Source organism: Mustela nigripes, chromosome 3, assembly GCF_022355385.1.
Source record: "Mustela nigripes isolate SB6536 chromosome 3, MUSNIG.SB6536, whole genome shotgun sequence".
In the NCBI taxonomy this organism is placed as follows: Eukaryota; Metazoa; Chordata; class Mammalia; order Carnivora; family Mustelidae; genus Mustela; species Mustela nigripes.
Window position 1 is genome coordinate 175,622,182 of NC_081559.1, and position 10,743 is coordinate 175,632,924.

At 46.3% G+C, this 10,743-nt stretch overlaps 1 protein-coding gene across 1 annotated transcript; it reads left to right on the forward strand.

Annotated features, from left to right (window-relative positions):
• Positions 1-1,900: 1,900 nt before the first annotated feature.
• AARD (alanine and arginine rich domain containing protein) lies at positions 1,901-6,384 on the forward strand. Its single transcript, XM_059392950.1, has 2 exons — positions 1,901-2,271; positions 4,596-6,384. Exons 1-2 carry the CDS (start codon positions 1,912-1,914, stop codon positions 4,737-4,739), a joined length of 504 nt encoding a protein of 167 aa, XP_059248933.1. The 5' UTR covers positions 1,901-1,911; the 3' UTR covers positions 4,740-6,384.
• The last annotated feature ends 4,359 nt before the right edge of the window (positions 6,385-10,743 follow it).

Sequence of the window (10,743 nt, forward strand, 5' to 3'; positions counted from 1 at the left end):
TGACACTGAATAGGTCCCATTCACTGTTGAATTAAATCAAACTTAACTGAAGTTCTTGTTGAAATAAATAATCTAGAAGTGAAAAATCATGGCAGAAGACTCATTTTAAACATTTATACTGCACATTGACTCGTACTTATTTTGAAATCCCTATCACCAAAAAAACCCAAACAAACAAACAAAAAAAAGCTCCCAGATTTATATACTCTATTGGTTCCTTGTAGATTTTGTGGATTTTTATAATTTTCACCAGTAGAACCAATCTTCAAGTGTTTCTAGAGATTCTTTATGAAACAATGTATATAATGATACACATTTGATTGTGCTCAGGTTGTAAACTATTATATAAAGTGTTGAATTAGGCAAGTTAGCTACAGAGGCCTGGTAATCTGAATTCCTTCTTATCTAGTCAAGTCTTATGCCATTTTAGTAGAGCTGAATTTTATGAGCATAGGGAGTTTGAACACTCACACAACATGTAAATTGAGCAACTACTTTCGATTCTTGAAGAGGTAGTGTATACCTGGGTGTGTTCCTGTGGTTTATTGCACAAACCAGATTTCCTAGGTGCAACTCTTTACTAGATCACTTAACCAGTGTTGTGATCTTTGCCATATGGCTTAACCTCTGCCTAAGTTGGCCTCATCTGTAAAATGCAGAAATGAATAGTACTTACCTCACAGAATGTTGTGAATATCAAATGAATATCACAAGAAAAGTGCCAGGGTGCCTGGGTGGCTCAAGGAGTTAAGTGACTGACTCTTGACTTCAGCTCAGGTCATCTCAGGGTTGTAAAATGAGCCCCACAACAGGCTCTGTGCTCAGTAGGGAGTCTACTTCTCTTGTTGCCCCCCCCCCACTCTTGCTCTCTCTTCTAATAAATCAATCTTTAAAAAAAAGTAAAGAAAGAGAAGTACCTGGCACATAGTAGGCACTGATAAAAATTAGTCCTTATTGCCTTCAATGTCTATCATGGACCTAGAATGTTGCAGGGGACTCATAGTTCTTTACTAAACAAAGGAGTAACTAAGATAGGAGTATTGTGGATACATCTATGCCACCTTTTGGAGGGGTAGGGGACTGTATTCATGAAAACACAAAAGTTTTATTTGTTTATTCCTTTTAGAAATTCTCCGTTAGATCAAGAAGCTGCAGCTGATTATACTCACAGAAAGAGGATATATAAGAAATAGTGGCAGATGATTACACCGAATTGGGAATTATAAGACAACACACTTTTACAAGACAAAAAAGAGAATTTTTAACCCCTTCGTAAACGCGAAAGTGGCAGAAAGGAGTCAAATATAAAAAGCAGCACAGAGTTTCTGACTATCAGAATGCTTTCTGCCCTGCTGGGCACGGGGAAAGACGATTCTCTCTAGCTTAGAGAGACAAGCTTCTCCTACTTGACTGTGAGCAACACCTGTAGAGAGGTAAGGAGCCTAATTAGACTTTAAATCCCCAACGCCTGGCACAGTGCCTAACCCAGAAGAAAGCCAGAAAAAAAAGATCTTAAAGGAAGGGAGTATTAAATAATCAAGACAACCGGGGCAGCCTTTGCGACAAAATATTCTACCTTTGGTCTCAAACTTTCCAAGTGTACCTCAACTTCCACCTACCTGGATAGACACAAGTCTTCCTTTTAGGGAGACACTCCAAGGAGCAAGAAAAGTGATCCGGGGCAAATCTCTCCTCGGAGTCATGGGGGCCCGCTCCTTCGGTTGTTGCTAAGGACGGGAAGAAGGCCCCACATGAGGCTGGGCGGAGTGGAGCGCCTTGCGAGAGGCTGGCCCCCGCGGCGTCCCACTTGGCAGGGGTCCCACCGGTCCTGTCGGCTCCCCCCGTCCCCGCCCTCCCTCCCCCGCTCTAACTCTCGCTCTTGGAAGGCAACGGTCAGCGTACGTGCCCGGAATGGGAGCCCGCGTCTCCGAGATGGGCCCCGAGGACTCCCACCGCCGCGGACGGGCAACGGCCCCCGGACCCCCGGGTGTCCCAGGCAGTGACGGGCCGTGGCCCCCCGCCCCCCGTCCCGCGCGCGGCTCCCCCGGGGGCAGCAAGAGCGTGAACCGCCAGGAGGAGGCCCACGCCGCCCGCCCGCGGCTGGAAGACCTCAGGCGGCGGCAGGCGCGCGCCTGGCCGCGGACCGTGCCGCGCGGGAGCTCCGGGCGCCCTCGAGCGGAGGCGGGGCCGGAGGCGGAGGCCGAGGCGCCGCGGGACCCTCCGGGCACCGCGCACGTCGGGACCGTCCTGGCCGGGCTGCGCGCCGAGCTGGTGAGCGCGCGCGCCGGCGGCGGACCCCGGGCACAGCGTCGCCTCCCTCCCGCCCTGGGGCTCCAGTGCCGCGTGGGCCATTCGAGGGCTTTCGAGGCCTCGAGGAGCTTTTCCCGGGAAGGAAGAGATGCGAGTGAGCAGAGCCCCGGCCGTCGGTCTCCGGGGCCGCTCGCCGGCTCGTGTCCCCACACGGTGCTGACGCGCCTACATCCCCAGCGCCATCTGGGAGGGGTGGGGTGGGGAGGGGAGGGGAGGGGGCTCGCGGGACCCGGGGTGCTGACACCTGCCCGGGGCGGAGTCTGCTCGTGACACGCCCAAGACCCCCGTAACCAACCCCTCCCCAACGTGTTCTGTATTTTTCTACCATATAGAAAGTTGCCTGTGGGGGTGGGGAGCAGGTGGAGAATAAAATTCCCAACAGATCAAGGTTCAAATTCCCTTGTTAAGACGCACACGCTCTTCTAATTCCTACTGGCCCTATGACTTTAGGAATGGTAATGAGTAACTCCGGGATTCAGTTTACTCATCTGTAGAATACAGATAATAACCTCATAGGATTGCTGTAAGGATTGCATGAGATAATACTATATAAAGGACCTACAGCATAGATACTATTCAATGGCTTTTATTATGAGGATAATTAAAACTACCTAAAGACTGTACCAAAAAAAAAAAAAAATCAAAATTTTTTTTCCAGAAAGGAGTCAGGGAATTTCACACATACACTGATGCTCTGTTCCTGGGCTATAGGCCCTGGTCAACATCTTGGTCAACATTTTCACCATGGTGTATGACTGGTCATGAGGAAGAGGCAGAAGAGTGTGGAGGCTTTCTTTATCTTAACACCATGACTGCTAGAAGAAGCAGTGTCTGATAAAAGGCTGTAACCAGACTTCGGTAGGAATCCGCCCACAACCATACATGTATGTCCGTGTATTGTGCGTTAGGGTCGTCGTCGTGTAAGGGACAATGATGAACAGGTTCAGTTAATTTAGAGACGTTGCTATTTATGTCATTTATGCTGTTATTTGTTGTGAGGATTGGTCTTAATAGGTTGCAATCATTTCTAGGGTCGGTGAGTGAATTTCAGGAGTTCCATATACTTAAAATTGTATGTAAAATGTGAATAAAAAATTGTATGTAAGACGTGCATAAAGAACAATTGGCCAGCTGGCGGTAAGGGTGGCGTGGAGCCAGTGCCAGGAAAGGAAGCTGGAAGAGCAGGGCAGGACATAGAGAACCTTTGCCACACTGGAGGACTGAAGCTCCCTGGAGGCCTGGGCCAGGGGCTCTTTCTGTGCTGGTGGTTGTGTTGTTACTCTTCATTTGCTCTATGTGCATTTGCTTTATTCTTTGCAAATTCTTACTCTCAGAAAGGTGGTTCCAGATGCTGAAGAATGAAGACAAATGTGGCAGAGGAAAACGGAAAGAAAATTCTATCCAATGACTTGACTTTGTCAAGTGGGGAAGGGGAGGACCAGTATTTGCTTTTTCACTCACAGAACACCCTGGTTCATCCTGGCGTGGTTTCTGTTGATGAGGTGATGAAGGGTTTTAGGCAGAGAACAGGGTCCTCATGTATTAAATAAGTCCTAATTACAGAAATTTGCAAATACTTAATTATTCTCAACTGCATAACAAAGATTATGTTGCATTAAGCTTTGTTGGGCCGTCTTTTAGGTAAACTGCCCTAGAGATTTATTTTTTAATACATGAAGACCTTCATAAAGCCCCACTGAAGGAGGGTATAAATCAGCCTTGCTGTATAACAGATTTCACTCTAGAGTGAAATTGTTAGATTATATAAGTACATATAACTGTACATGTGCCTCTAAGGTGTCATTAAGTGTTTTTGCTCGACAGGGAGACCATTTAAAATCCTAAAAACTTGAAATGACAAGTAATCAAGTAAATGGGCCCAGATCTTGAAAGCTCAGGTGGCCCTGGGCAGTTAGTTCTCCTGTAGCTCAGAAAGCTCATAAAGATAAATGATTTCATTGCAGATCACATGCCATTGCTTGAAAACAGCCTTCCATGCACAGGAATTTCTCATGTGGACAGCTTTGTGCGTCAGCTATTTTTGTTTTCATTTCAAGGCCATTTCAAAAACGATTTGTATATCTGGATTTTACCTTGTCTCATAGAAAGTCAGTTTTATGGCCAGGCCAAACAGTCAGAAATGGAGAATCAGATGACAAATACATCTTTTTTGATATCTTATTTTCCTTTCCCACAAAGTCCTTATTTTTCCTGTGCAGAGAGCTGTTTCATCTGATCTGTTATCTCAGGCTAATAAAAATCCTTATCCTTTTTCTAACTTTTAGCTGGAAATGCGTTTCCAAAACCACCAGCTGGCCAAAACGTTACTGGATTTAAACAAGAAAATGCAACGACTGAAAAAGGAGTATGAACTGGAAATTGCATCCAAATCTCAAAGCTCTGAACATAACGTTGGAAATCTGGAATAAGGAAGTGCACACTCGAAGATCTGAACCCTAAAAACAACACAGACAACTCCAAAAACAATTCTGATAGTAACATTATGGATGCTCTAAGATTTTAGGGGCAGTTTGTAGGCCAACAACTTAGATGCTGCTGGGAAGTGACAGAAAGCATTTAAGAGAAGGGAGAGAGAAAATGGTCTATTATCAAGTTTTAAAGTTATATAGTCATAGTTTTGGCTGGGAAATTCAAGTGGAAAAAATGCAATGAAGAAGGCCTAAGTCTGGTTTTTAGCCTTCTATCTTGTGCTATTTCAATTTGCTGGCATTACCTGAACTTTTAGAATCTGTGCCTGTTTTTATTGATTATTCTTGGTTTGTCTGTCCAGTTAGCTTTCAGTGTCTCCGCCTCTCCACCCCCTTCCCCCCCCGCCGGCCCAGTTTTTATTTGGGAATTACTTCTACCTAGACTCTAACCATACCCTTAGGGAAGAGTCTTCCAATAGGTATGCCCTGCCTCCCTTAGATAGAGTCTCGCAGATCAAGACAGACTGATCAGCTTGTTCTACAAATTTTTGAAGTAGAACTAAGGGAGTGGATGAGTATTCCCTGTTGGTAGAAGGCTTGAGATTGGTAGAAGCCTAGCGATGAGGGGCTTGGAAGCTGCTGGTGGCCAACATGTGAAAAAGTACCAGCTGCAGTGGAGGAGGTGGAAACTGCCCCAGAGTGCACAGAAGTCACGGAAAGAGATCATCTGCCTTGTCTTGAGGTTGAGCTGCATAAAATCCCAGTGCTTGCTGTCATCTGGATACGTGAAAATATTCTAATATCCTCCTGAAGAAATCTCTTTCTGCCTAAGGCAGTTCAGTTGAATTTTTATGACTTGTACCCCAAAGATTCCTAACACAATTCCTTTGTTCAGTTTTTAGGAGTTAAGGTGATTCATGTTGAATTACAATATCTATCTTTACCCTAAAAGTACTGCCTCTGTAATGCACAAAATAAAATTAATAAGAAAATAATTGCATACCTAAGTGATATTCATAAAAAATTAATGTATCCTTTCTTTTTTTCCACTAGAAGTGAATTATACAAGGCTTTTGGTACTTTCTTTCCTCTGTAAAACTGAGGTATTACTATGTTCAGCCTACAGGACACTGTCAATTAAGCCGTGGTTGGCATTCTATCTGGCCTCTGGATTTCTTGAGAAATTCTGCATATGAGCTCTTGGCTTATAAATATCAGACTGATTTTTTGAATTATATTTGTAAAATAGATTTTCTATATGTCTCTCCCTCACAGTTATAGAAATTCTGAAGAGTTGGTGGAATTCTTTGTGACCTGTTCTTTGAAAATTTGAAAAATATTCTCGCTAAAAAAAAAAAAAAAAAAAAAAAAAAAAAATGTTGGGGCAGTCATTCTCAAGTACATTTTTAAAGTTAATATTGATAAATTGTGGTTCTGTGTTTATAAAATACTCAAGATAAATCATTTTATAAGCTCTGTTCCTTGACTACAGAGAAGCCAACACTGATTAGTTTTCATATGAATAATTCGATTGTAGTGATGATGTGCTCTATCAGAACTCAAAAGAAACTTAAAGGAGTACTTCTGTAAATGGATCCCTGTTTTTCCCTTTTTCAGATATAAAAGTGCTGATCGGTTTATTGTAAAGTTTTCGGTCGATACTTTCCTTCCCTATCTTCTAGCGATAAGCTGTGGATCCCTGTATCTTTGGGGAGTGACAGATGCAGAAACTGAACAAGAAACTCTTTGTTTCAAAAGCCTCTACTCTGGGGAAGCCCTAACCAGTGGGACTGGCCTTGATCTTCGCTGTTAATACTGAGATTCGATGAGAGCCTGATACACGGGACACTACTGTTATTCAATGTTTTTGCCCTGTTTCTCCACATAAAGTGAATTCTGTTCTCATAAGACATGCCTTCCTTTTTTTTTTTTTTCTTTTTTTACAAGTAGCAGAAGCCAGATTGTTTTACTATTTGCTTGTTACAGTGGCACTCGGTTATATGTTGTTCGCCTACTAAATTCTGGTCCTGCTGTAGCACATGGAAGAACAGCAGGGACACTTTTCTGGGGGATGTGGGGATGTGTCTAAAATGGCTACATTTCCTGGCTTTCCAGAGTGTTTAAATAAGCTAGAACAACAGTGTGGCATCCTAAGGAAATACAACGTAGAAGGGACCAAACTGTTGCCAGTGGAGGGGAAAATGAGAAAATAATAACCTCAATTATGCAACAGGGAAGCAGTAACAGGATAAGCCAAAGAAAGTAAGACGTTCCTATCAACAGTGGGTAGAGAGGGCCCCAAAGAAGAGCAACTTAAACAGCTTAGCGAGGAAAATACCTTATTAAGGTTTTGTTTTGCTTTCCAATGATACAATTTCTCACAGCCTTCATTATGGAGGGAAAAGCCATGTTAGCAGGAACTGGGCTTTCTCTAGATAGAGGATGATACTTGGTTAGGGCCTAACGGCAAAGAGGTGCCAAATTAATTATGACAATTACAAGCCTCGCACAGGTTGTTAGGCATTAAATGCCTTTACAGGTGGCCTGGACGAGTCCACGTTTTGTTTGGCTTGCCAGAGGATGTCTGCCGGAACAGGTGTTTCTGGAGCGCTCAGTCTGGGGACAGATTGGAGAGAACCCATGATGGCTGAGTCTACACTACTGTCATCACAAGAACCCCATCTCCCCTGGTCCCTTTCCAGGCAGGGTCCGGGGCCCCGGGGCAGCCATCAGCTATCTTTATTTACCGCTATATAATCACTGCCGGAATCCCTCCTGGCCTCCGGCTGGCACAAGGCCCTCAGTGCCAGCTGCTTTCTCTCTTGATGCGTTCAACGATGCCGCTACTGCCGCCGCCACCACCACCACCACCGCCGCCGCTGCCACTGCACCTGCCTCTCGGCAACGTGATTACCGAGGAGGATTATGGGGGATTAGAGGTCAGTGCCCAGCCTTTGCCTCCCTGCCCGTGTAAGGACCTATTTAGCCAGAGCGACTCCATCTTGGTTAAAAGCCATTTTGTTGTTTGTGCAGTAAAACTTAAACTGACCCTGCCCCCTTCCCACCAGAGAAACTTACTTAGAAGCAAGTCTGGGAAACCAGTAAAATACGGTCAGCTAGTTCCTAATAACAGAGCCCAGAATACAAGGCCAGGTCGGCGGATCTTGATAACAGAACCCAGAATACAAGGACGAGGCCAGGTGGAAACATCCAATCAGTAAGAAACACACATACTTTTTCCCTAACCACCAAAGAATGTAAACCCTGCCGTCTGGGCACCAAACTTGAGCACCAGTTCTGATCAGACTAATAGGTTAGGTCAAACAGCTACTATAGGGTAAATTGTAATTCAATTGGCCACCTGCGTGTGACCTAACATGACTACAATCTCATTGGCCACCTATGTGTGGCCAGACTTTTGCTTTATAAAAGGTAGTCTGTAAGACGGGGAGGGGTCGCTCTCTTCGGAGGTCAGTCTGACTTCTAATGCTTGGCATAGTATAGAGCTTTGCATAACTTTAACTTTGTTTCAGTCTCGTTCAATCTGATCAATCTGATTTCTAATACTTATCATAAAATAAAGCTTTAAATAACTTTCACTTTGTCTCAGTCTCGTTTGGTTTAGTAAGGGACCTAATAGCCCGCCTCTGCGTCCGGCCTCCTGTTCTTGTCTCCCGGGTCCCCGGCCCGGCCACTTTAACTCAGAGGGCTGCACCCCCTCGCAGCAGCCTGGATCCCGACGGCCTCCCAGAGGGCCGTGTCCTTCTTGCTGTTTCCCGATGGCCGGCTCTGGTGAAGGCTGAGGGTCAGGGCACGGCCCGGCTTCCTTAGGAGGATCAGGGCCACCGTCCTCCCCGCGCGGCCGGGGCAGGCGGAGCCCTGCGGTGTAAGGATGCTAATGAAACCAGCATGTTGGGATCCCCCACTCCTGTGCCCGGCGTCAGGCCAGGAGCTGCGTGTTATCCTCGGTGTGATTTGTAGGCAGGCAGAACACATCTTCGGAGTCATTTGGCTTGGGGAGTGAGTCTTGGCTTCGGCACCAGCTCTGTGAGCTAAACCGAATTCTTGAGCTCTATCTGGAAAAAGACGGTGCAAAGAGAACCTGTCTGCTTTAAACCGCGAGGAGCCCAAACGGAAGAGTGCTGGGACCGGTTGGGGAGACTGAGTGAGCGAAGGCTCTTCTGTTTCCTGTGAGTTTCTTTCATCGACCCTGTTGTACGTGACCTTCCCACCCTCGGGGACTCAGACCTTGCCTGTGCCTGCCCCTCTCTTCACCGCACCTTTGTGTCTCTCGTATGCTGCGCTGCCTGCCCTCTGTGAGGACACCGACTCTTCGTCTCCCCTCCTGATTGATACACTGATTTGCCAAACTTGGGCGTGAGCACCACGGAGATACAAAATTAATAATAACCACGCCTTTCCAAACCCCAGATCTGCCCGGCATACAGTGCTACGTGCAGCTTAAAACTTAATTGTCTCAACAGCGCTGTGAGTCGGAATTACTGTTTCTGCCATTTTGGAGAGGAAGGAGAATGAGTATTGAGAAGTTATACGACTTTAGGTCACTCAGCTGGCAGGCGGCTCAGGCAAGATTAGGGCCCAGGGTTGGCTGTGGGCTCACTACCCAGACCCTTCCAGAGTGATGCGGGAGACCCAGGCACACATGGATAAATGCAGCAGTGTAACAGAAATGATAACAGAAGCACATATAAAGTGGGAGGGATGCTTTTTGCAAGAGACAGCCAGAGAATATGTCCTTGAGGACTTCGCCACCAGCATAAACTAGCTGGGGGACCTTGGACAAATTACACTGCCCTCTTCGGGACTCACTCACTCTTCTCATTGAAAAGCGAGAGTGGAAGTGGCCTGTGTAACATCCCTGTAACTTAGAAACCATTCTATTCTAACCCTGCCTGTTGGAACTGGACTCTTCAATCACTCACCCTGACTCACCCAGACTCTCTGCTACCTGTGGAAGCCCAGTGGGTCACGGACTCCATCAGTGGCCCCAGCCATGAAGTGGACTCTCCTGGCCCCAGCCCTTGCCCTGATCACAGCCCCAGCTGTTGCAGCCTTGATGATGACAGGAAGCAATTCTTGTCGCTCTGGGAAGCCTCTCTGCTCTTCTCACCCATACGTGACAGCAGCCAGGGGAAATGTCACATTTGCACTTCAGAGGGAGACAAGCACTGTTCAGTCCTTTCATGTGTTAGATTCTAGAAGCAGCCTGGCAGATTACCTGCTGTGGCAGACACTACAGGCCCAGAGCAGTGTAACGTGGAGTTAGGAGTGCAGCCTCTGGAGTCAGGCGATGGAGTTCGAATCTGGGCTTCTGCACTGCTTTGCTCTGTTCCTGTCTCCAAGTGGATTTTGCTTCTCTGTAAAATGGTAATGATCACACCTACCCATGTGAAGATCTGATGGACTAATAGACATGAAGGGCTTAGAATGCTCTCACGTAGTATCTGTTCCAACAGCCTACCCAGCAAACATCTTGCTCGTCCTTTCCTATTGGAAAAGCCCAATTCCAAAACAGAGACTGAGAATGACAGTTTCACTTTTCATAGGCCCTCTGGCTACAGAATCCAGTTTTGTCCAAAAAGACATAAGGGGAGGCTTGCTGGGGGGTTTCTGAGAAACATGTGCTTTCCTTACAAAAGGAGAGCTGGGAGGGAAGCTCTCTTCCTCCTCACTTCTTCCTTTTTTGCTTAGGAACCTTGTCAACTTGAGGTGGTGAAGCGGCACCTGCTGCAGCCACCTTGTGAACAACGAGGGAGAGGATACGGACACTTTGAAGATTGGAAGATAGGAAGATGAAAAGCAGCAGTGTCTCTGATGGCATCGTTGAATAGCTGAGCCAACCCTCAGACTGCCTCCCTAGGGCTTTTTACCTGGGACGCAGTGACAATAACAAGATACAATTGTTTAGGGGCCCCTGGGTGGCTCTGTCGGTAAGGCATCTGCTTTCGGCTCAGGTCATGATCTCAGGGTCCTGGGATAGAGC